The 27,765-nt window shown below is 33.9% G+C and overlaps 1 protein-coding gene across 1 annotated transcript in view; it reads right to left on the bottom strand.

The window, feature by feature from the left end:
- The window catches only part of LOC120637751 (multidrug resistance-associated protein 4-like), a 41,119-nt gene extending 20,316 nt beyond the window's left edge, over positions 1-20,803 (bottom strand). The window contains exons 1-7 of the mRNA XM_039909739.1: positions 20,485-20,803; positions 16,305-16,436; positions 14,504-14,708; positions 12,747-12,972; positions 10,148-10,245; positions 6,884-7,081; positions 2,490-2,616 (exon numbers count right to left, since the gene is read on the bottom strand). Of these exons, the coding sequence (XP_039765673.1) occupies positions 2,490-2,616; positions 6,884-7,081; positions 10,148-10,245; positions 12,747-12,972; positions 14,504-14,708; positions 16,305-16,436; positions 20,485-20,708 (1,210 nt within the window). The 5' untranslated portion in view covers positions 20,709-20,803. The remainder of the gene's footprint in view (positions 1-2,489; positions 2,617-6,883; positions 7,082-10,147; positions 10,246-12,746; positions 12,973-14,503; positions 14,709-16,304; positions 16,437-20,484) is intronic.
- Between the last annotated feature and the right edge of the window lie 6,962 nt (positions 20,804-27,765).

The raw sequence follows: 27,765 nt of genomic DNA, 5'->3' as shown, positions 1-27,765 counted from the left end.
TCATTATAAATTAGAATAGTAACCGCTCAAAAAAAAAATGTAGGTATACTTATGTATACCTACATATTTTTTTTGAGCGGTTAAATTTATAACAATTTAACCCAACTGATTATTAATTATTCTTAAAAGCAATACAGTCATTAAACAATTCCTAAATAAAATTGCGTAATAACAAAATAAGCTTAAGTCATACAATACTCGTGTGGCATTAATTATAGTAAAAATACCAACGGAAAGCTTACTGCATACTGCATAGTTATGAATATTCAAATCTGCAATCAGGCCGACCTTGTTGCATGCACGAAGTGACTATACACTTTGAACAAAAACTTCGTACTGTCTAAATCCATTATAGGTCAAAGGTACTAACTAATCTTCATAGAAAACCACGTTATTGAAATATTAATATCCTTGTTATTTGAAAATAATAAGGCCATATAGTATGAAGGACATTGTAAACCTGAAGGTTTATAATGCCTTAATCTTATATGGCTGCGAAACTTGGAAGTACTCTGCCAAACTGGTCAATAAGTTGCAAGTCTTCATTAACAAGTGCCTGCGCACATTTTTGGTATCTTTTGGCCTGAAACAATTTCCAATTCAGATCTCTGGGCTCTTGCAAAAAAACCCTATCTTGACCTAATGCAGCGTAGAAAATGAAACTGGATAAGTCACGTTTTACGCCGAACATCCGGTGTCCAACAAAAAGCATTTAATGGCAGGCTGGGGAGGTAAACAAAGAAGTGGAAGGCCAAAGGCAACATGGAAGCGGTCTCTGGAAGCGGAAATGAAGGCTGCAATCTTGGAACATGATTAGGTCTGCAGCTAGGGATAGATCTGGATGGAAATAAGTAGTCTCGGCCCTATGCACCACCAGGTGTTAATGGACTCAAAGAAGAAGAAGAAGAATTTCCTTCCTGGAGCGTATGGTGACGGCATAGCAGAATACAAGGCGACTAACAGAATGTAACGGAGAGCAGCCAGCAGCGTCTCCCGTTCTTCTACTACCATCTATTGCAATCAACAACCCGTCAGCCCAGCGTGGTGATTATGGTCAAACCCACCCGTTTGAAAAGACCTTCAGTCCAGCAGTGGACTGCTATAAGACAAAGGCCATTCCGGCTTCCTCCTGCTTAGCTCTATCCTTTATAGCATAGAACCACCATGCTGCTCCAATGCTGGTGACTTTCGTTTATCAGCTGTTATTATCACACCATAGAGTTAATAACAACTGGAACTGACGCGCGTAAGAGTAACGTGTTTTTTGCGATACGGTGTAGAACAATGGTAATTTTCGGGCTAACGTTTAAAGTGCAGGCTAAGGCTTAGGCGTCCTAACTTGTTTCCAGAGCGGCGTTAAAAGAAGAATGCTCGCTGCGCATTGGAAATAAAACACGGCCTGTCACGAAACAGACTGATCTCATTTGTTTAGTTTGAGTGTTTTAATTGTAAAACAAATATGTAATTTTTCTATTCTGTATTAACTTACTACTAATATATTGGTTTATAATTAATATTTAGCCTCAGTTTAATTTGAATTTAAAAATTATAAAATATTCATGTCGGGCTTGGGTCCAAAATGAGTAAGTACTCTCCTAAGAACTATTAATAATATAGGTATTCTCCGAATTTTTCTTTGCGTTCTGCGACCAATCACAAATTTGTCGCGTCGTTTGATTGGTCGCACGCAGGTCACAAACTTGAACGCCAGAACGATTGCTCAATGGATATAATATTATACAATGAAATACGTACATATATGAACACAAATAAATTGAAACGAATGAGTGCGATTATATTATCTAATGAATATTTATTTAGTTTAATCCGAGGTAGCTTTATACAGTATATGTACACCTGTATTATCGCAAACAAAAAAAATTGAAATGTATATCTGTGATTTTGTAATAATTGTGTCGTACAGTCGCTTAAGATTATTAAACGATAGCAAAACCGAAGCACACGTTTTAAAATATTTTGTCTGTCTATTTGTTCAGGTTGTACTATAATATGATCTCTTTGTTGGGAATTTTTTAAGCCGCGTAGGAAACAAATTCTGCGGGTATGTAGTCCCAGCGACTTCATACCACTGTTTATAATATACAAAATAATTGACAACGTGCAATTATTTTGTATATTATATATTTATAGGCGACAAACAGACGTACACAAAATTTATTTCAAATAATATTGAAAGCTTTGCGGTGTGTCTTTTAATAGTACCTAGAAGTCATCTTCATGGTAATGTATATTTTGGTCTACGTGCGAGTCGCGCACAAAAATGTGGTGTATAAAGATTGAAATATAAATGGTACCATGCAGATTTGCCTGGTTGGCGGATCAAGTGTACCAAATAATTAAGCATAATATTTATTATTTATAGCAATCGCATGTAATGTTTTGTCGCAAAATTACATCAGTTGCTATCAAATATTCAAATATCCATGCAGATACCTCAAAGAGGTATGAAAATAAAAAATAATTCTTACCAAATTCCAAAAACTCTTGTACTCTTCGTAAGGACACAATAAGCTCGGCCGTAAAGGAAAGCACCAGTGGTAATATCAGCGTGATATTGATTTGCGCTGCATTTATGAATTGCTGCAGTGGGTATATCTGCAAAATTAGTATTTTTTTATTATACTGCCTGCGTGTACTATTTGTGTGTTCGGAGGTACTAATGTTATAAATGCGAAACTTACGTATTGTGATAAAAAGAAGGTATATTTTGTAAAGTATGTAAAGACTTGGGATACTTTCATAAAGACCTGTCCCTATATTAGGATATGTTCCTTTTACAATTTGTCTGCAGTTCCTTTTCTACAATAATAAGTAAACACACCTTGGGAACTTTTTCTAGGAAATTGCAAAAATAACGCATAAAACGCAAATCGCCAATTTATTGCTGGGTGCTGCTTGCAAGAAGGGCACACAAACAAATAGATCTACATAAATTCTACCTCTTAATGACTTAGAACAGGGGAAATGGTTGATATGGAAGTCAAGTTCTGGTTATATAGATGAAACTTGCTATTAAGGCCCTCGGTTGAATAATAAGACACACGTGTTCTACAGTTTTTGAGATACTACCCCCAAACCCTCTAACGGGTAAATAGGGCAAGAAAGCTTGTACAAAAAGCCTTCCTACTTTCAAGATATTTAGTATAAAAAAAAACCTTTTGGCCTTCGGCTAAAAATAAAGAAGTAAGTGATCAACAGTTTTAAAAATTTCAACCTAAAGGGTTAAATAAAATTTTATATAGGTACTTTTTTCAAATTGTAAGTACATACCCATAAATTTGGTAATTTGACATTTATTTGCATGAATCTTTGCCTGTAGCTTGCTTTCTACGCAGACGAGGTCGCTGGCACCCACTAGTATACTGATTATAAACGATCTTAAGAAAATTCGACATTTGTCTGCAGTTTGCTTTCTGTGGAAGGACTTGAATGAACGCGAATAAATACTTAATCTGACGGGAAATGAGATATTCTACACACAAAACAGCGGGCAACTGCTTGGATTTTTTTTTATTACAATTATTATACATTCCTACGTAAACAATTAAAACGACTAATCATAGTAATCATGAAGACAATAAAAAAATCGTGTTAAGCCCATACAAAGTCTCTGATAACCATATCGTAGGATTGCCAGCGCAACATACAAAATATAGTTACGACAGTATTTGCCTTTGTTATGTAAATTATGTGGTAGACTCGACTGGTTATTATTATTTATTTTAACACGTTTTATTTGGTTTAGCATTCCTATCAACAACATGACAATGCGAATTGTCAGAGGTTATTTGTTATGTTATTAACTCTGTGGTTATATTATTGTGCGATTTATGTGTCATTTGATATGATGAAAGATCAATCCTATCTTAATACGATATGAAACGACACGGTTTGTATTTTCTATCGATAACGATCTTTCCAAGGTTTCACCTGTATAAACTTTATCCTTTCTTCTCTACTAATGTTATACCTAACTCCGATAGTTGCTGCGTGAAAGAAGGATACACAAAAAAAATTCAATGCTATATTTTGCACAGTAGGTTTTCGGGATTAGCTTTCGGGAAGTATCATGTGTAATTATATTATTCTTCCAAGGTGTGAGATACCAAACATAAAACCGGTCAGCCATTTTTGTATGAATACTACCTAATTTCTAAACCGTGTAATATTTCTAAAAAAAACTTATTCTATGTCACAATGCATTAAATTATGCAAATAAACTAAGTCTGGGTCAAAAATTTCGTCAATCCATATCAATCCGTCGCTCCTTTGCTGAGTAAAAGAAGGATGCACCAACAAACCCACTTTCTCATTTACAGTATATTTTAGTTATTTGGTTATTTGTAGGAATTTACATAAGTGCCCAAGGATTATTGATAATTTATGTACTCGTAAATCCCTGCCTATATTTACTACTCAATTCTGTCCCGTTTTTAATTGACTATTTATTCTGTACCAGTTTCACTAAGGGTCCTGTGATCTCACGATTCAATTAAATTTCCCGTTGTATTTCCCCTTCGTTAATTAATTTGAGTTATTCAATATTATAAATACTTACCCATGTTTTCGAATATAAATTACTAAGGTTATATATACTTTATAACATTTACACCCTATTGCATTGCACCGCATTTTGTTTTCATAATACAATTCTAATTCAATGCAGTATAACATGTTTTAAAAATGTCATCATGCTTGCTACATGTGCAATAGGATTCAATTTACAGTAATGGCGGAATAATGCGCTAACGAAATAGCTAACGTCAGTTTTCACGCATCAGGAAAATGGAACAAATTTTACGCATTCTACTATCGGTAAAGTCTATTTAAAAATATATATATAAATTGAGAGAAACATAAACACTTCTGTAGAAACCTTTAGCAAGCTACGTGAGCACTTACTACCGAAATTATAACAATATGCGACATAGCTAGTTGCGTTTCTATCAAGTCTTTTGTATTTTCATAATATAGTTCTAAAATATATGTACCTACGTAATATGTGTAGACATTTTTGATTTCAAATATCATCATCAGATAAGATAGATCATAAGATCAATTACATATTTGTTGTTTGATAAGATACAAAACAAATGAGAGAAGTTTTCTTGACAGATAACAATAATTCTCTTTTAAAATTCCTTGCTTGATAAGCAATTTATAGGTATTTTTCAGTTCATTTTGGCAATATTGATTGATATACGACACAGTCTATGAAGTTATTAATGACAAGACCGCTACTCTTCTAACTCTTAGTATATTTAAAATTGTATTGGAAAAGAGTATCTAACCACTTAGTTTCCTTTCGGCTTCAGGGCAGAGGTAATATAAAAAGACAACAAACCTTACGTTTCAAAAGAACTTATAAATTAGGCTTGCTTGAAATAAAAGCTCCGCGCAAGTAAAGAAATCATTTAAGTATTCAGACAAAAAAAATATGTCTTACCAATTTGGCAAAAATCAAATAAGTAATGAACTCATCAACATGGCTCAAGAATCCTCAGTTTTTAACGTTATACACAGTTTTATCATGCGATTTTTGTATAAAATGATAAGAGAGCTGTTTATTGTATCTCGTAAAACTTTGCTAATTCGAGTTGCCCGGTATTGTTAGCTCAGCGACTATAAAAAAATTTGATTTTTTGACACGGGGAGGCTTAAGACAATTCTTATGATAAGAATGATATAAAATATGAAATGATCGACATCATCATGTTATTATATGACCAAGTGATTCTGTAGGGATTACTTAATTCTTTATTTATTCTTGTATCGCTAGTGCCTACAAACGGTTTTCTTGACGTGTTTGATGTGTTTCTTAATGGACACTCTAACAACACTTTTGGTGCAACACGGCAATGTATCTAGCCAATTTTTTTGCTTCTACCACTTTCACGTCGCAAAGATTTGCAAAGTTAACTCTGACTAACAACTGTGAACTGTTAAGCTTCGACAATAACTCTGGTTTAGACATCTCCTTTCTGATGAGATCGCGTATAGATTCTCCGATCATATTTACGACCATTGAAGATCAAAGAATTTACATTACCTAATGCCTCAACATTGCCATCCTTGGAGCTGAAACTTACGCCATTGGACTTTAAAGATCAGATGCTTAATATCGAGCAAAGTGAGCTAGTATTAGGTGAGATCACCTAATAGGATTATTTTAAATCGACTGAGAACAGAACGACAGAGACTGCTAAAATGATCTCTTTCGTAGATAGATAAGTACGTAAATAGGCAGATAAGTATGAAACTCGAAAATAAATAAAAAATCCATAAACATTCTTCAACACCATTGGTACAGGCCTTCTCTCGTAGGACAGATACTTTTAGACCCACCGTGCTGCTCCGAAACGGTTTAACCAAACCCAAAACCACATTTCTCTCGTTGTTCAAAATGCTAAACCGCTAGGCAGTTATACTTCAACATTCAATGTTATACGGTTACATGTTCTGATTAGTGCGATAATTAAGATCATAAACCGTTCATAATGAACAAGGTTTCGCCAAATGTGATAACATAATATGTTACGCAATAAATATCAATACATATCACACCTGTCTGTTTGCTATTTATACAGATTTTATTTACGAATGTATTAAAATGCGGTGCCTCACGATTTTACCCACGTCAACTATGGGTCGTAATGCAATGCTGCGAGCAAGAACCTCATATCGGTTGCACGAATATTATGTACATGTGGTGAATACATGTACATAATGTCCTTTAAAAAGATCTTTCCTGTGATATTAATCTTCTCGAAATTTGAAAGACCATTTGTAGAAATAAGTAGCTTCTCGTTTTGTGTCTCTGAAATTAATTATTACAGAAAAAAAACAAATGTATCATACTTACAATATTAGCTGTCATATTACTTCCAAGCAGTATAAAAGTTAGGATAGTGAGAAACATGGCCGCCCTTTCTGTGAAGATCATAAAACCGAGAAAAATTGTTCTCAATATGGTAGCGGTCTTCACTTCTTTTAGCTCGTCCATCCTTTTTTGGCCAACTACTTTCTGGAACGGTATCTCCCAGGCGTACATTTTTATTACCTGTAAAAAAGTGTATTTTGATGAGATTGCGCAATCTCTTGGGGTTTTTTTCCCTTAAGCTCTACGTAATACTTCTTTGCTACAGTAAATATTCTGCATAATTTAACTCGCGGCTATACAAGAGAGTGTTTATACATCGTAAAAACCCATATCAGAACCTAAAGACTTTAAAAAATTAATTTCCAAACCCAGACAAAGTAATTTCATATTTGTCTGGTTTTCGGAATCTAACTGTGTAAAGTTAAATTACACGGCACTATGTCGGATTTTTATTTTATTTTCAAATCAAGCTTATTTATTCAGTTTAGTCCACGAGAAGCAGAAAGTTACACCGTACGTAATTTATGTGCAAGTTAACTTTTGGGCGTACATAGATGCATTTCGGCGATTCATTGTTATTCATATATATTGGCCTACATTAACATTAAGAAATCTCAAATCTGTTAAATTTTTCCATATAACGATTAGCGGACACTTTCGGCGTACATCGGCCACCCCTTTCATCTTTCCGATCTAAAGTATCTCAAGGAAAAATCATAAAAAAACTATATATATATAATGCGGTTTATAAACAGATATTCAAAAAATTTTTGCCGGAGTAAAGACAGTGCAACAGTGGTATAAATTACTACTGCTTTGTGTCGCTCACACTTAATATAGGGTGTTTCTTATTTACAATTATTTTCTTTATCTACTATTTATTGAATTGAATAACCTTTTTACTAACTACTTAGTCGCTATTGTAAGTTTAAAATTGTAATCCAAGCATTTGTTTTACGGGATTGCATAGAATAACGCAGCACAATTTTGATTCAGGGATGGCTTAAAATATCAAGTAATTTACGTGTGTCAAGTTGTTCAAGTATCAAGTTGTTTCTGAAAGATCTCGCTACTCTCTTTCAAAAGCATTGTTAGAAAATGATCAGATTTGTTTAGGGCTACATAATACATCTAATCTAAAGACTATAGCTTAATGTTCAGGTAATCAGAATTAGTTCGGGGCTACATAGGATTTCATCTAATAGAGCTTTTTGCTACCTAAAACTGTGATAGTTTTACGCCACAAATAGAAACGAATAAGAACGAGCATCTCCGTGCCTGAGATTGAATTTAAATTAATCTTCATCTAATAGAGCTTTTTACTCCCTAAAACTGTGATAGTTTTACACCACACATAAAAACGAATAAGAACGAGCACCTCCATGCCTGAGATTGAATTTAAATTTTCGTAAAAATTATATAACCGGCACACTAATATTATACATATATTGACTTTATTAAACTGTATTATACATATATTGACTTTATTAAACTGCATATCTTACTCTCATTTTTAAAACAAATATAAAATCGAAACACAGGTTAATTTAACACTAACTTCACAAAAAGGAGCTTTAGTTTATTTTATTTATTTATTTATTTAATTATTAAGTATAGATCCGAGAAAGTGTCTTTCTCTCTATTTGTAAACTTCTAAGCTATGGATCATTCTTACTCCCTAGAGATAAAATGTACTGCAGGAAATAATACAAAATCATAAGAAATCAGAAACGTTGCGCTTACGAAGTCGCTTGGAACCGCTTGTATTTTATTTCATAATATTTATTTAAGAATTAAACTGATATCATACCGTAAAACCGATTCCTGAAATCTGACATAACAGTTGCGCAAAGTGTTAAAACCTATGCCTCACTATCTAGTATATTTGTATACACACAGGTTATCTCAATTGATTTATATCGGCTGTAGAAGACAAACTGCATAGAAACATACTAGATTACATTACATGTATTTCAGTATATCTTTATTTTTATTATGTACTTGTTAAAGACAATAAACTGAAGCCCATGAACTAATTTCAAAGTCTTGGCGTGATAAAAAATTGTAAAGTATATACCTATATACTTACCCACAGCGTTTTAGGTAGGTGTTTTAGATTCACATTCTCTCAAAAAAATACTTTTTCATATAGCAGTTAATGTTTTAGATATGGATGTAGAACAATTTAAATCTGAATGCAAGTATGCACTAAGCGTATTTTTTTTAAATAGATATAGAATAAGGTAAATACATATGTATTTACCTTATTCTATATACTGCTATTTTTAAAGGTACTTAGATACGTACTTGCTACACATAATGCATCTTTAGAAAAATGTATTGAAAACGTTTGTAGCAAGATGAATAACGGCGAGCTATTTTTTTTTTCTTTCAGATAGTGTAATTACCATACCATTCCCGTCTCAACAACTCATTCATAATAGCAAAGAAAATGAAAATCTTTTAAAAGCCCTACAGAGTATTGACAATTAGTAGTCCTAATATTTAGTTTCAACCATCTGTGTGCATTTTTGCGTACCCGATAATACGATAAAATCAATAAAGATAATAAAATTAGAACGAGTGGAAAATTCCGATCATCATTATCAGTGCAAGGTACGATGACTTACTAATTCGTGATGGAACACAAAAACCTAATTCTATTAACCCATTATTCATATCCTATTTGATCATAAAAGTTAAATACCAAACGATAGTTGTCTCTACTAAAATATCCATAGAGGACTAGAGGTAAATTTATTTTTAAGAATATAAACTATCACCAGTGGATAAATGATAATGTGATAGTGAACGATTGTAGGATTTGCGACTTTATCACTAAAACAGCGATGCAATTTTTTAAGTATGTAATTATTATGTATCAGTACTGCATTGAAAATCGACATTGAATCATAATATATAGGTATATTTTTTTTTCACCACAAGTTAGCCCTTGACTGCTATCTTACCTGGTGATAATGCAGTTTAAGATTGTAACAGTTTAACCTGTAAGGGGGTATGGTATATTATGGGATTTCTACGCGACATTTTACCGGAACGCTATTGAGTTTGGTGGCACATCTTTCTCGGTAGGGTGATAACCGGATGAAGACCAGTCGAGAGAAAATTCAGAAATCGCACCAGCTGGGGATCCAACCTGTGACCTCCCACTTAAAAGCACAGCGCTCACCGCTGTGCCAGGAATAAATAATGACTAATTAGTTATTATGTACTCCCAGTTCCCACCTGTATTCCATTAATAACCTCGCTCATGACTTTGATACGCTCGTCGGTCTTTTCAGCAGTGCGGAACCGCACTTTACCGAGCACTTGACCAAGAAAACCTGAAAAAAAAACAGTTTATATTGAAAAAAATTAAACTATATTTTGAATTTTATTTTTACTATACACAGAAGCATCCTTCCATCCTCAGTCTACCCCAATTTAGTATTCCCCACTTAGATAACATTTCAAGGTTTCCTCCAAGGTTCAAATTAATTGCCTAATTAATGATTACAGAACATTTACACATCACAGATATTCAAAGTCGTTTTCTATGTTTTAACTAGTAAACAGATGTATCATCATCATCATATAAACCTATTGCTGGCCAACTACAGGGCAGGGGTCTCATCCCACAATGCGAAAGGGTTAAGGCCGTAGTCCAACACGCTGTTCTTGTGCAGATTGGTGTACTTTGGTTTCCTTCACCGTAGAAGCAAGTGATATTTTAATAGCTAAAACGCACGTAACTTAGAAAATGACAAATGCGTGCTGGGATTAGAACTCAGCAATCCGAGAGTGAAGTTGAAGTCCTACCCAATCGGCTTTCACGGCTCCAACCACTAACACATGTATAATGATAACTAAATATTTTATTACAACTTTTTTCAGACATATCTTCACAATGGAAATATAGCCTTAACTGCTTTTTGGATAATAAAGTCAATGAACTTTTTTCCTCTTTAGACGAAATCGTACTGGACGCAGCAAGTCTTTGTGGGTAGGATGGTAACTAAGCTACAGACGAAGCCTCTGAAATTATAACTTCCCAAATTGCCCTGCTTCTCTAAGCTATTTAGCGTGTCGGTGCGATGCCGCGTAGAAACCGATATGAGTTTAATTAACTGCTATACCTTTAACAGGTTAGCACGTTACTATCTTTGACTGCATAATAACTTACCAGCTGGTAACATTGCTTGCAATAAAAGGCTAACTTGTAGTGGAATAAAAAGCAAAGAGGTTCTAAGTTTCAAACCCGCGGAATGTTGCTAGGTCACAAACTTCCCTTTTAGAAATTTAGTTATGGTAAGAAGTGTCTAACCGCCTGTTCGGGAAACACTACTAAAGTGGAGAGGTTTTTGATAGTTCAATATTAGCCGTGTACACGGTTTCTGTGTGCTCTTAATTCTGTGTAGTCAGCATGGCATGAGGCTTTTAAGGATGAATTATTCCCTCATACCAATTAATTAACGGTATTTGTTACATGAATAACATGATAGATTCAAACCGCGCCAAATATGCCAAGCATCCTAAGCATTCTGGATGTTTGAAGTGACCTATAAAAAGCCAATAGCTTATGTTATATTGTATGCACTACTAAATGCCTACCTCTTGCAATCACCATGTTGATAAGTATTTGTGGTAAATGACTAGGTTAAGCTCACTGGTCCGCGGTAGTCCACGAACAGTATCCGCAAACTACAGAGCTAGTTCTATGACAGGAAAATCTTAAGTACAGTTTCCTTAGTTAGGTAGGTAGGTACGCTCCGGTTTACACCGCGTTAAATTTAAATTCAAATTCAAATATAACTATATTACCTCGCCCATTAACCGTGAGCTATCTAAAGCGAAAATGTTTTATTCAAATCAGACCAGTAGTTCCCTGGATTACCGGTTCAAACATTCAAACATCAGGTTTATAAAGATAAGACATTTTTATCTTTACTTTTATTATACACCCATCCAAAGCGTCTAGGGATCGAGATAATTTTGAACTATAAAAAATTATCCAGTTAATATTTACCAAATAGACTAGATTTGGCCAGGCTTGCAGTCTTTTTTAATTACGACAAAATATGGGAATAATTCACTTAACTAACGTAACTTTAACATATGGATTACATTTAGAGGTTTTCGAAAGCTTTTGTTACCGAAAACTTCTAAATGTAATCCCTATGAATAGCCTCTAAAAGTCCATTGCTGGACTGAAAGCCTGTTCCATAATTACGACGGTGGGCAGACATGTTGGTGATCGCAGGCGATGGTACTAGTAGCACAGAAAACGCGTCTGCTCGTTCTCCGTTTCTATATACACACATATAATCCCTATCCCTATCCCTATCCCTATCCCTATCCCTATCCCTACTAATATTATAAATGTCAATGTAAGTTTGTTTGTTACGCTTTCACGCAAAAACTGCTTAACCGATTCTCATGAAACTTTGTACACATATTCTTGGAAGTGTTAGAAGTAATATAAAATACTTTTTATCCCGACATTAAGCTCGGTTCCTTTGGGAGAGGGGATGAAAGTGTTTGACGATTTTACACCATAACTCCGACAAATTATAACCGATTTAAATAATTATTTTTGTACTATAGAGGTTATAATATGTGTTTAATTTCGCCCAAACTTTGTGTAGATCTGATGAATGTGGTTGGAGATAGAGGACATGACTCCTCTGCGGACAGCAGCTAATAACTCATTTAAGGCTTAGCGATACTGAATACTTTAAATTTTTTTAGAACTACAACTAAATCGAATGCCACATCAAAAACCAAAATCAAACGCAGGCGAAGTCGCGGGCAACAGCTAGTTAGTAATATTAATAACTTTAGTAACCTTGAATTGGTAGTGCAATGATGAGAAGTGCAGCAAAGCCGATCAGTGCAGCGTACCCTGCCTGAATGTATCCCAGATAGCAAACCGCTATTAACTGTATGGGGATAATCCAGACATAGTGTAGAAATAGGAAGGCCAGGTCAAAACGTTGAAGGTCGTTCGACAGCAAGTTCACTACCTTCCCCGCCGTAGTCTCACCGAGAGCTCCATTATTCATTCGCATTATCTAAAATACAAGTATAAAATCATAATACTAATATTCAGTCAAAGTCAGTTTTTTCAAGATAACATTTGGTAGATAAGTACTTGCATTTTTTTGATATCGATAAGTTTCATTAATTAATTTATAAATATACCTTCTACGACAGTACACACATCGCCATTTTGCCCTAAAATAAGCGTAACTTTTGTTATGGTTACTAAGATGACTGACGAATATTTTTATTAGTAATATACATAAATACTTATAATAGAGGTACAAACAAACACCCGGACAGTGAAAAACATTCATGTTTATAACACAAACATTTTCCAGTTGTGGGAATCGAATCCACAGCCTTGACTCAGAAAGCCAATATTATTATTATACCATATGAGGTAATACAACATTTTTATGCAAGGTGTATGAATGAATTGATTAATTGTAAATTCAATATGCAGTTGCGGAAAACATAGCTTCTATGTTGCTCAAGATACGTTAGCTAGTAGCTACTAATCCATCCATTTGCGTCACTAAAAACATAACATTTCGCTGTACTTTGTTTTCAGGTGGGATAATTATTATCGTCTGAAAAAAGAACAAAATTTAAAGCAAATTCGTTAATCACGTTAATCAGCATTTTGATATCTGTCTCCCTGGTCTAATATTTAGCGTAGTCGACGATCACGAGCCACTTACAGGTTAGGTTACAGAGTTGAATTCCCACGTAAAATAGACATTACAACTGGGTGCGATTAGTTCTGGGTGTTTCTGACAAGGAATTCTCAGTAAAACCCCGTAGTCAGGAAATTGGCGCGCTCCTGTTTTTAGTAAGTCACGTTAAGCGTCGGTCTCGATAATTATTGGTGATATAATATTATGATAATAACTTAAAATAACTTAGCTTAATATATGTGAGTGTGTCTATGTGCACAACATATCGGGATTTATAGGCTAAGAATAATAATTATGAAACTGGAACATAGCCTTTTTGTTATATTGATGTATAATCGATATCGTAGGTCCGATTAACTTTTATAATTATTAAATTAATATATATATTAAATTTTGCAGTACAGTTTCATCTTCAACTGTACAAGTATAAAATTCTCGGGTACTCTATATATAGGTACATATTTGCTAACATAAATTGTAAATTATCACCAATAGCCTGCAATACCTAATTAATGAACCTTATTATAGCGTGTGAATTGTGATTAGTAATACAATGTTTTCTTTCTATTGGCCAACTTGACGGCCGATTGGCGCATTGGGCAGCGACCCTGCTTTCTAAGTCAAGGCTGTCGGTTCGATTCCCACAACTGGAAAATGTTTGTTTATTTGTATGTTATAAATATTTAAGTATATTATTCATCAGTTATTTATTTTTTATTTTATCAGTCATCAGTAATTAGACATTTGAAAGAAGAAGACAAAACGCTGCCAAATTATGGCAGTGTTTTGTCTTTTTCTTTCAAATACCTCTTTGCAATGTTTATTAGTTAGGGGGAATGTAAAATAAAAGATATTTGTTTTACTTATTCATGGAATTACTTACCTTTCTGAACATCAATGTGCTTGTCGCTATTCTCAGTTTCATACCAAACTGCTGACAATAAAAATTTCCATGGTGATTGAAAAAAGCTGCAACCAAATTTGCCACTACCATAGCTGCTGCAAAGTAGGCGGCATTCGTCTGACTCATAGAAGAGTTTACTGACCAGTATTTAAGTAACTGTGCAAACAGCAGTGGAGTTACGGTTCTGATGAGTTAGAAACAAAAGTTACAAACAGAATCTACAATAACAAAACTGCTATAGATGAAAAGTTTGTGTCGTTGTTTGTTTGTGCGAATCAAGCACCAAGATAAAACCATTAAACTAGTTAAGACGAAACTATCGCAGTTTAAAAGCATAAAGTCAATATTGATTAAGAGATTATACTATTGACCAAAAGGTAAAACGTCGCTATATTCTGAAAGCTCGTTTAAAAATTAAAACGAAAACGTTGAAAAAAAAATATTAAAAAAAGATTACTTGAAATATTAACAAACTTTTCAAATGCCATATAGAAGACTACCTCAGTTAGTTTGGTTTTTAAAAATATTTTAAATATTATTATGATGTGGACAACGCAACAATTATTCGACTGACTGATTTTTCTTGCTATAAGAGAGTTCATATTTGTGTTCATATTAATTTAGCTTTCAATAAGCTTTTTTATTTAGCTTAATAATGAAGAAAAATAATTGTTTCAAATATGCACTGTTAGGTACATATTGACCTGTATAATAAATGAAACAGAAAATTGTAAATTTCTTCCAACAAAAATGTAAAACGCGGCTGTTTCGATACAAGTAGGTACGATGTGATAGCGCTTTGTACCAGCACAAACTGTATGTCATTAAAATTTGACGGCATCGTCACTGGCACCTTGAATATTCATTTTCATGTCGATTACTTGCGCCTGGAGGGAGCCACACGTAGAGCTTCCATAATGTTGCTGCATGCATGAATGCGAACTAACCAAATAGATCTCGCGAGTTGGGCCCCTTAAATTTTTACTTATTTAAAATGAGTTTTCTTATTTGCTATCCGACTAAGTACCTACCTCATTTAGTAATTCATGCAACAATTCGTAACTCGAAAACATGATTTTATAAGATTATAGGTACTAATACTTAATTTTCAACCGACTTAAAAAAGGGGGTTGTTCTCAATTCGACGGTATGTTTTTTTTTGTATAATTGTTACTCGAGGGAACTCTTTAAATATTGTAGGCACACCTACTGCAATTTCAGTATTTTTTAAAAGAACCTGGTGCATCTCCTTTCGAAAAGCACCATACAGTCAAATGGAAGTGATTATGAAGAACTTGGATATAATAATAAATATTACACGGGTTTAGCTTCGATTATGGTATATGGCTGCTAAGCAAGTTATTCTCGTTACAATAAAAAAGTTGATGGTGAAGTATTTAGTACCCTTATATAAAAACTGGGTTAATTCAAAACAGCATTTTGGAAATTTTGAAATTCACTTCTTCTTCTTCTTCTTCTTAATATTTACAATAAATATAAGCCGTCTAACTGTTCACTTATAGGCATAGTACCCAAAATGCTGGCGCTATTGCCCCTTTGAATTGCTAGACTTAGCCGTTGGGCTAAATAAGCGCCAGCTATTGGGTCACCAGACGTAAGGACCAATTTTTGGGACACGATGTTAATAAAATTTTTCGTGTCCGAAGACCATGGGCCCAGAGTCTCAAACGCAAGCGCCGCAAAAACGTAGTCATTACAAATAACGGAGTATTTACGGCGCTTGATAACTATCTATAACAGATAATAAAAACATACGTACCTCAAACCGACATATAAAAACTGCAGTATCCCCCCGGGTAGGAAAGACCATATGAAAGTATTTGAAAGTACTCTTATAAATGAAGGCTTAATGCCTGTAATTCGGCTTTCTGCTTCGGCCTCCAACCAATTTCTGTAACAAAAATTAAACGTTGGATAAAACTAAACCTTAGGTGCTGTCTTTTCTGAACCCTTCACCAGAACTAAGTTTTATAAAGCTATGAATTTTAAGCGATTCTTATGGTGGGATTCTAAAGATCTATAGATTAGCAATGTGGCACCACATCACAAATCACACTGCACGCCTTAGAGTTCTTCACAGTGTTCTCAAAAGCGTGTAAAGTCTACTAAGTCTCTCTAGTCTGTAAAGTCTAGTCTACCAATCCGCACTTAGCCAGCGTGGTTGTCTATGGCCTAAACCCTTCTCATTCTGGGAAGAGACCCCGTACCCTGCAGTTGGTCGTCAATGGTTTGATAATAATGTCATCTCTGGTGAAAAAGCAGCCTTAGGCAGCCTGCCAAATTTAAACCAAACACTTAAAATGCAGCCTACACCGCGAACTCGGACAATGGTGTGTTTAGAAATTTTTGTAAGATCTTATCAAATTAATAGCCTTTAACTAAAAATTTATGTGCTTAGGTATTTTTGTTTCCGGGAATTAATAGTAAATACGTACTAACTATTTCATTGGGCTACTGGTTGTGTGTTTCAAGTAACCCTTAGTTGAGTTTAAATTAAAGGACCGGCCTGGATATTTTCAAAAAAATGTTAGATAGGTATTGAATTTTTTTACAAAGTACGAAGTAAGGAAATTAGACTTTTATGACCCCTCGGAGAGGATGTTAAGGCGTCAACCACGCCTATTATTACTAAGAGTATATTTTGTAAAATCGTGCTTCTTCGGAGAAAATATTTATTTAGATGAACTTGAGAAGGAAAGCGTTATCTAAATACAAAACTTTATCTAAATCCGTTTCCAAAATATATTTATATTTACTCACAAGAGTTGCTAGTTTATTTAATCTACGAGTATACTAATACTAGTTGTGGTATAAAGGGTATGCACAGGGTATGCACATGATATAAAATAAAGAAAATCTTTAGTACCAGCTATAAAAAACTTAAGGATAGGCAATGTAAGAGTTATAAAAAGTCTACCCTTAAATATTTATAACTCGTAATGGAGATTTTCTTCATTTTATATCATCTGCATACCGTGTGCATACCCTCTATGCACGCCACTGCTAAGAGACTCTGGACCAGGAATGTAACATTAATATGCTCAAGGTTATTGAATAAATACGACTAACACCTGCTTTTCTCCGTTAATCCTATTTTATCTAAATCACGTACGGCTTACGCTTTAATAATCTTAGAAGTCACGCACTAATCTGAAAAAAGTTATCGTAAGTATACCGAAACTTATGGTATGGCCTTGTTATAGCTTGTGGCTATGCCGTCATGGCGGTGTCAAGGACACCGCAGTCTATATATAACCTATTTAGATAAGATAGTTTTATAAGTTGAATAGTGCTAAAGCGAGTATTCTTATATTTTCGTCAGAAAGGTTTAAATTCTTAGTGACAGTTAATGCAAATAGTAACCTTAGAAACTTTAATCGGCACGGAAACACAGCTCTAATGGACCTCCACATGGACTAATTTGGGAAGAATGAATTTGCATATAAATTAATTAACATGTGTATTAGCGTATATAATATATATATGCTAGTTTTATTATATATTAGTATCGTAGTGTAAACTCAGAACCCACTTGTCATTCATCATACCCTCTGCAGTTTGGTTGCCTGGCAGATATCGCTTTTTATCGATAAGGCCGCAAATTGTAAAACTATTTGTTCAATGTGTCGTTTCTCGTTGTTAATATTGTAAGCGTTTCTTTTTGTAAGATGAAGTAGGTATTTTTTTCTTTCTTAAAATAAAATAAAGAGAATTAAATCAAAATGGCAACGATTCTTTGGCGCTAAACGTAGAGATAGCCGTATTTGCTCCATGATAAAAATAAGACACATTGCCTATTCTTGGTCCGTTGTAGTACATGTTTATTAAAAGAGATCGCGCTGATTTCTTTGTGGGATGAATTAGCGTAAAATGTTTGTACACGGAACCATATTTGTACATTTATATTAAATAATGATCATGTAAGTATGTACAAATTTAAAAGATAATTTTCACATAGTAAAACAAATATACATAGTATACTTTTGTTGGTTAAAGTGCACTAGTAATTAAGTCAATGAATTATTTATGAGCAGTTGACATTTGGCTATTATAATTAATTGCAAAACTATCCACTAAAAAGCTAAAAAGCAAGAAATAAATTTATTTTCAACAACATTTTTAAGTTGGTGCCAAGTATACTTTTTTTACATTACTAACCTGACTTAAGTAGTGTCAAACTTAATAAGAAAGAATATTTAAGAAGTCTAGTGCAGACATGTTATCCATATTTTTATAAACATTATAAAAGGACAATAAATACAGCAAAGGCGTAAGATATACTATAGTTTTGATGCATATAAAACCAGTAACAAGAAAAAACTTCGATCTATTTCATAATTGCCAAGAATTCCCATTTTATTAATACTTGTATAATTGTGTAGCAGTATTCGCATTGAATACCCATGATGGCAGGTTCACACTGTGACAGTTACTGGCGACAACACTAGCACGACAGCGATCGAATGGTTGCGGAACCGGTTGTAACAAATAATTGACTACAAAAATGGAGGAACTTCACTATTCAATCAATATGTACGATCAGGTATGGTTTGTTGATATTAAGTGTAATTTTAATTAGGTCAAGTTATTCTTTGAATGCTTATTTGTATATTTCATAGGTTTCGTTTTTCAGGACTACCACAAAATTTTATGAGAACTCCTGTAATTTAAATTCCCGCAGATTTGGTTAATCCCATAAACCTTAGAACCCTAAAAAGGTTGATAAAAAAAAACTCAAGTTTAAAGCATAGTTAATTACTCGCCCACGGCTTAGGATTACAAATGTAAATCAAGACGTTCTACTTCCAAATCATCAGAATATCCTTGTATGATAAAGACTTCACATTAATGACTGACAATTCAAAAGCAAATTTTTACAAAAACTTTATAAATTCGCTGATAATAAATAACTGGGTTTCGTTCACAAAAAAACAGCATTTTCATCATCGATTTTCACAAATAATAAGCATTTGCACAGAAAAGTAAAATTAGTTTGTTAGGACTGACTGACTGCCTATCGAATGCACATCAGCTCGTTATAATTGATTTCGTATCGCAGGATATAAAACCTGCCTAAAATTACGCTCTTTACGTAACGTAACTGCAATAAGTAATAAAAGTTTTCATTACATATTTATTTTGCTATTTTTATTAGTTTGTAAAACAAAAAAATTAATCGCTCCATTTTATTTGACAAAATAGATTAGATATTATAATCTATTTTGCGTAACACTTAATAGGTATCAAATTATTATCTTGATTAACAAATTGGAAAAAGATATCACGTTACTTTAACAAAAACCAAAAAATTGCTTAAGTACTAAATAAAAATAGTTATAACTGTTTTTTTATTATACTATTTGTTTATCAATGAAAATACAAGAGCAACGACGTAGTTTTATTTGCAACTTCCGCGTTTGCGTTAGGCTGTTGTTCCACTAGAGATTGACTTATTCATTAAAGCTAAACTGTATAGTGTTGTAAATGAAATGTGCGAGCTAGTTAATTACTGACGCCCCACACGAAGCCAGTCGCTGGGCTTTCTCCGGGTTGGGAATTTGGTGTGCGGACTCTTAGGGCTAAGATAAGCGTCACGAGAAATTTATGCCTGCCTTTTGCACGTTTTTTTTTTTTTTATTTAACTACTGTAGTCTAAGAGGCCTTACGTGTTATGACAGTTATATTAAACTCATAGTTAGTTTCTCATTTTTAAGACGGTGCCAAGTCATCGCTAGTCATCAGGTAGTAAGTGATAATTTGATTTACAACAGGTGTCACCAGTTGAACGGGGTATCGCAGAAAATAACATATAAGCACCAGTTTATTAAACTGAGAGCATATAAACACTAGCTTATTAAACTCAAACAATTACTACGCGCCATCGTATATACTCGTAATTATAGGCACGAATCATAATTAATTAACGCAAGATTGCTTACCTTTCTAATTCATCACCGACTGATTTCGAATCATATAATGTTCTCGCTGGCACTAAATCGTATTCCTCTAAATCACGCCTATATCCAAAATAGAACAACGGAAAGTTCCATATAAAAAATAACCGCGAAAACATTCCCGGGGGATTTTTCTTTGGCGGCTCCATAGTTTTGTTAGGCACATCATTTTTGTTAGTTTGATTTTCTAAATTTTTCATTGTCACCATTTTTTTTAGAAAACACACACAATTTTATTATATATTTTTTACAACTAAACGTAAGTATACGCGTGACCGGTGGTAGTTGCGCGCACGTCGACTCGTTCGACATATCCCGCCTGTGTGAACACTAAAATTTTCTCGTAGTACGCTCTACTTTAATGTAGAGCCGATATCTATTTTAATCCATATAGCATTATGACGCCGCGTCGGCTGGTTTTATCGTTGAAAGGCTCTTAGTAATGCTCCACCCTCACTTCCCTGCTAATATTATAAATTCTAAAGCGTGTTTGTTGGTTTATCACAGAGCGAGCAACACATGTGATCAAAACCCTTTTGGCGCTAGTTTTTAAGTCTGTCACAGGCTTCGAGGATCAAAATAATAAAGGAGAAGGAGAAATATAATATTTATTTCATTTAATATAGTTTTAGAATCATTGTGTAAAATGATAAACAAAAGACCACTCTCTCTTATATTCTAAGTTTGAAAAGCGGTACATCTAAAAAAAAAGTGTTAATAGAGGTTAGGTACCAGATAGGTACATAGGTTAGGTTTAGGTTAGGTTTCAATGAGTTTATCATTGAAACAGTTACCGTAACTAGCTTAGTTTAAATATAAATCTGCAATACCTTTTCACAAAAAAACTTAGTTAAAAGGTTCGTTGTTTTGAATAGTTATTTTATGAAATAAATATTTATACGGTTTCATAACGAAGTATGAAACAATCAGTGCGCGAGTCTGACGTATACTTTTTTCGCTATAAACCTATTGATGCTAAAAAGTCTGGACCAGTTTTGATTAAATTCGGTAATAGGCAGGGTTTTGGAATAATACACCGGAATGGGAATCCTGCTTATATTCGTTTGTTTTTACATCTTCCTAGTAGAAGAAAAAGAAGAAGAAACACTTTATTGCACGTATAACATACAGGAAAAAGAAACAGTAAGAAGTTTACAGTAAACACAATGTAGACATGCAAAGGCGGCCTTATTGCTGCAAGTAATCTCTTTAAGGCAACCTTTGTGGACAGCACTAACAGCAAGAGAACGGTATAGAGCCAAGAATGTTGTAATATATATATGAATACCAAAATGAAACAAATACTTTTTTTTAATATAGTTATACACATAATTTATATAAATGAACGTATATAAATATTACACGTAGATAATATATATAAATATATAACATACTTGCAGCAACTTTCGTATATATAATTATATTAGCAGGGAAATAGGGATACTGTATACAAGAACAGTTGATACGGACGGAGCCGCGGAAAGATCTAGTGCCATTTTAAGAACCTCCAACAATCGAGGTATTTGATAGTAGTGGGTACAACCACTATGTGCAAAATTAAATTAAATTTGCATATTCAATAAGATCTCTTAGTATAATGACCTTTAAATAAAGTGCCACCTATAGCTTTTCGGATTTTTTTTATAGTGTACATTAAAAGAAGATAAGAATAGCATTCGGTGTTATTTTTATTCAATAGGATCGAGTTCTCTACATTTTTTAGCTTAAGTAAGTCGAAAGTCTAATTCAGCAAATTTAATGCACTGCCGTATTTTTCTTCTATTAATCTCAAAATTATTGCAAAAAACAATCACATTTTTTCTTAAATTTCGTGTTACATTACATTTATGTATGAACATAACATTTTTTTAAATATATGGAACCTGTCATTATTATATCTCTCAATGACTATTGGAATATAAATTGCACGAAAGCCCCTCTTCTGCGACACGAAGTTTATCTCAAAACAAAAACCATGTGTCATTCTGCTGTACAAAACTAAACTAAGTTGATTTGTCTAAATAATGTTCTCTGCGGTATTTATCTTTTGACAGCCGGTTGGCGCAGTGGGCAACAACCCCGCTTTCTGAGTCAAAGTCCGTGGGTTCGATTCCCACAACTGGAATGTGTTTATGTGATGTTTTTCGGTGTCTGGGTGTTAATCTGTATTAACTTAAATTCATAAAAATATTTATCAGCTATCTTAGCACCCATAACACAAGCTTCGCTTACTTTTGGCTTAGATGGCGATGTGTGTATTGTCGTAGTATATTTATTTATTTTTCATATTACCACAGAGAATATTATGAAAGGGATTAGAAAAATTTAGACCTGCTAATTTAGTTTTAAGGTCTGTCTACAAAATAATTGATACCATAACATACTTAATTATTTTTTGCTATTATATAAATCCATACTGATATTATAAATGCGAAAGTTGGAATGGATATTTGTAACTCAATAATGTCAGAGTGGCTGAATTGATCTGGGTGAAATTTAGCACAGAGATTGTTTTAACCCCGGAATAGCACATCGCCTACTTTTTATTCCGTGAAATCGTACGGTACCCGATGTGTTAACGTTTTCCACAGAGCAACATACCGACATATTTTTTGCATTGTTTTAGTGAATGGGACAGAATATTACATAGGCATACATATCAAAATTGCTCAACTAGTATGAGGCACTTAATATACTACCAATACCATAATGTTATTAAGAATTATAAAGATTTAGAAAAAAGCAGAAGGCCTTTAAACTTTTTTAAATCGATTATAAAAAATCGATGCGAACCTTTGATGCAAACCGTGTTAGCAAAATGACATTCTAATCATAAAATATTTCCGCATGGCATTGGAAAAGTACATATTTTAATCACAAACATACTAACTACCAGTAAGTTAACGAATTTGAATAAAATTTTAATAGTGCTGGTGAGTACATTTAAGCTGAAAAGAATAATAAAGTAAAATACATTTTGTATTCATTGTTTAAAACGCACATAACTTAGAAAAGTTACAGGTGCTGGGATCCGAACACTTTTTAAAAATTTTTGCCCAATTAGTAAATTAAAACATAGCAAAACTGACATAAATTACTGACGTACCAGACGTATTTCGTAAATGAAAAAAAAAATCTGTTCCTCTATGTAAAATTAAAAAAATAAAATATTCCAATCCCTGAAAGTTCACTCCCTGAGAGTACACAAAGGTGTGTGAAGAACATTAAGGAGAACTCCACCAAGCCGCAATGAGCCAGCGTGGTGGACTACAGCCTTAAACCCCTTCTCATTGTGGGAGGATACCTGTGTCTTGTAATGGGCCGTTAATGGGATGATAATGTTTATAAGGAAGATGATAATTTAATTTATTTTTCTTCTACATTTTGGATAGAAGCAGGCGTTACTTTGCGGATTCCATAAAATAGAAAATTAAACTTAATTTGCTTTACTTCGCGAAAAGCAGGAGAATCTGTACGGTGCACTATATAATTTCATCAATCTCTATACTCCACACCAACCAGATCTTAGCAATTGTTCATTGTAAAGTAAACATCTCTTGTGGATGCTTCGCTGTTGGAGCCAAACGTGCGAAGAGATTACACTGCGGAAGATTTGTCTGGTGTGGGGAAAAGATTGATGAAATTATAAATTTGTTTTTACAGATTCTGCTGCTTATCGTAGATGAAGCAAATATAGCAAATGAAGCTTAATGGTAATTGTATATTCTTCTTTTGACGTGACAACGTCTTATAAATTGGTTTGCCGGGTGACACTTCAAGAAACTGCGTTACGCTCCGCTCACGTTATGCGCTCACAATGAGAGCGAGTGAGAGGCACGCGTCCCTTCCACTCGGGCATGGTTAGCCCGCCTAAGAGCGAGAGAGACAGACATAAAAAGTGAAAGGCACGCGTCCCTTTGTAGTAAACGCTGTTTCATTGTTCGCAAATGTATTGCAAGTTATTGTATGTATATTTGTACATAAATACGTATGTATGTGTAAAGGTAAAAATAAAATTTTGTTAATATGAAATTCAGTGCGAGATTCTTTGTATAAATTAATGTTTTAAATATAATTCTTTGTATAAATAAATGTTTTAAATTGTTACTATTATTTCATCCTTCTTCCTACTATACGAATGAATATTCACATTAAAATTATTTTACCACTCAAAGTCATTGTTACTATTATTTCATCCTTCTTCCTACTATACGAATGAATATTCACATTAAAATTATTTTACCACTCAAAGTCGTTGTCACGTAAAACTTTCGCCCGTATACAGACTTTACAGGCAACCAATTTTTTTTCTTCTAGTTTTGCTTTTCGATTTTAAGTTGTGAGCGCAACACTATTGAAAAAGAGAACTTACTAGGTAGTAGTTAATATAATAATCAAAATATGTGCTTCACCAATGACACACGGAAATATATGATTATTTATTAGAATATCACTTTATTATGACCTTCTGATTGATATTATTGGAAATTAATAACAAAATTATCCATCCGTTGTGGTTCATAAGTATATTAAGTGATGGCATAGATTTGTAAGTCAAACTGGGAAAAGTGCATGTTTGCACGACCTTGTTATTCATTTATATCGATGTTTGGACGATGTACAAAAAGGATGGATTGCCTCTACATGATTTGCTACTTGAATTGCTAATTTACTTTTAATTACTCTGATTACAGTAAAGGATTTTTTAGAAGATAAATGTCAGTGAGTGTGCTCAGGAATTTTACAACCTTGTTCCTCAGATGCCATTACTCAGATGGAACTCCAAATCTCTTGGCGGCAGGTATTTGTTGGTGAGGTGGTTCCTAGCCCCGACCAAAACCTAACACCAGACAAGATCAGGGAAAATTCGGAAATTATGAATTTCAAAATTTTCCGGTTATTAATTTTTTCTGTTACTTCACGAAACATTATTCATGCAAGTTGCTAATTGGTTAAGTTGAGGAACGGTAATTTTATTTAGGCATTTAGGTACCAATTAAGCGCCCCCCAATCTAGCCCTTATCGATGATTTCGTTTAGGGATGATATAGTAGTCGTCAGTTGCACGATGGGCACTCAACAATTTGTAGACGTGTAGCGACACATATGTGCGCGTGCAGTGCTTTTTGCTGATTACTACAAAATGTATTGCACGACGACACAAGAGCAGTCCGCCCGTTCTCGCCACCATTGGCAGTCGTGTTTGTGCGCACAATAAACAATACCAGTATTAAGAAGTATTTTCTTTAGACACCCAGAGATAGGGCAATAGTAAAGATGGTTAAGCAAGCCTTTTTATATTATTTTTAAAATCCACCCTTAAGGGAATGAAATTAGGAATCCTAACTGGGCAAATAACCGTCATCGGCTTGTCGCAAAAAAACAGGCGAAAAGATATACCTAAATTAAACAACACAGAATTAACAACATACAGAAACCGTACTCGACTAATATGGAAGCATCAAAACCACTCCTCTTTAGTAGTGTTTTTCGAACAAACGGTTATTCACTTCATACCATATATAGCAGTAGAAAGTAATTATTTTTCCTCTAGCGTTTACCATTAAATTGGAAAAGTTTTCGGACACAATGCACTGCATACAATAATGACTGCATGAGCATTTTATAAGCTTATAGAAAAGTCCTATTATAGTATAAAGGACTACGTAAACGATAAAAAAGCTTGGGTGTAAATTATTGCTCTAACCAGGTTGCTCTTCTAATAATTTAAAATGACATTGTGAGATGGTGATAACAAAAAAAAAAAAACACCCGGCTAAGTTTGTTGTGGGCTTCTTCTTAGACCAGGACGCGTTTGGAACCCTCGTAGCTTTAGTTTTAAGTTTACGAATGTGGTTATCGCCATCATCTCACTACCGTGTGGTTCTTATGTACGCATCAAAAGTGCCACCTGTGGGCCTACTTGAATAAAGATATTTTTGACTTTGACTTTGACTTTGACTATATGTTCTCTGTGTTGAACAATTAGTTTGAAGAAAATTATACCTAATAGGTACAGGTATTATTTGTAACTCGAATGAATCATTTTTTTCAATTTATTGAGGTAAACATCTGTATTGAAGAGAAAAACCTCAAGAGCTATTAATATTGCGGCATTTGTTGGCATTCTAAACGAGATTGCAATGCTGTGATTTATTTTTCAGAAATTGTTTATTTTTTCTGTTGGAAGATCATTGCTTTTATTTCTTTTGGTACCCTACATTTAATTTCTTGCAGTCTTACTTCGATTTGCGTATTATAAGACCCCGTAACTTGATGACGTACTAAACTTACATATAAAGAACTTCTACTTTATCGGAATTTTACTGTTCAAGCAACAGGCGACCTTTCTACGGTGTCCCAAACTATGAAGTCGTAAAATTAATTGTTTGTTTGTACCTACCTAAAGTGTAATTTTAAAACCTAAAATATTATTAAAGAACATTATAACTGAGCAGTATACAATAAAATAACGGTTTGACAGTAGCACACTATTGACGCTTAATATCATCGATTTGTATCGAAAAAATGATTGTTCATTGATTTCACACGGTCATTTGAGCACCAACTGTTGTCCAATTTGTAGTATAATTAAAATAGGTACATTGAATTCTATGGGCCGGAACTTGGCCTGCCGCTATAATAACTAATAACGAATTAAATTATTACTAGCTAACTCTCAGTTTTCTCGCGGTATCAACAGTGGGTTAACTAAAAGTAACAAAATACAGCAGGCGACTGTGCTACTACTACCAACCTGCCTACCATGGTGATTATAGGCAAAACTTCACGTTCCCGAGGCCGTTAGTCCAGCAGTGAACTGATAAAGATTGATGATGACAATATTGTGATTGTTTTAGAACCGTGTTCTAGACGCATAGTATGAACTGCGCGATCGAGCGCCACACATTAAAGTGCTGCAGATCGCGATACGGGCATATTTTAATTTTTTTTTTGCTCTACACTATAGAATCAAGTAAATGCTATAAAGGGCTGCATAAGATCGACATCACAATGAAATAATTTTTTGTATTATTGCGGCTCATTTAAAACAGATAGGCTTCAAAAACTTTTTTTTAACTTCCCACCAAAAAAATTAAAAAAATTCAAAAGTTGTTTGTTGTTGTTGTTGGTTTTTTATATAAGTATACCAATATTTTTGAAAATAAATTGTATTTACGTATGACAGAGCATTTAGTCAACGATAACGCAGCAAGTTAGCACATTTTTTTCAGATTGCTTTCAGCTGCCATTATTTCAAGCAGAA

This window comes from Pararge aegeria, chromosome 4 (genome assembly GCF_905163445.1).
Source record: "Pararge aegeria chromosome 4, ilParAegt1.1, whole genome shotgun sequence".
Taxonomy (NCBI): Eukaryota; Metazoa; Arthropoda; class Insecta; order Lepidoptera; family Nymphalidae; genus Pararge; species Pararge aegeria.
This window is presented reverse-complemented; position numbering and strand designations above follow the sequence as displayed.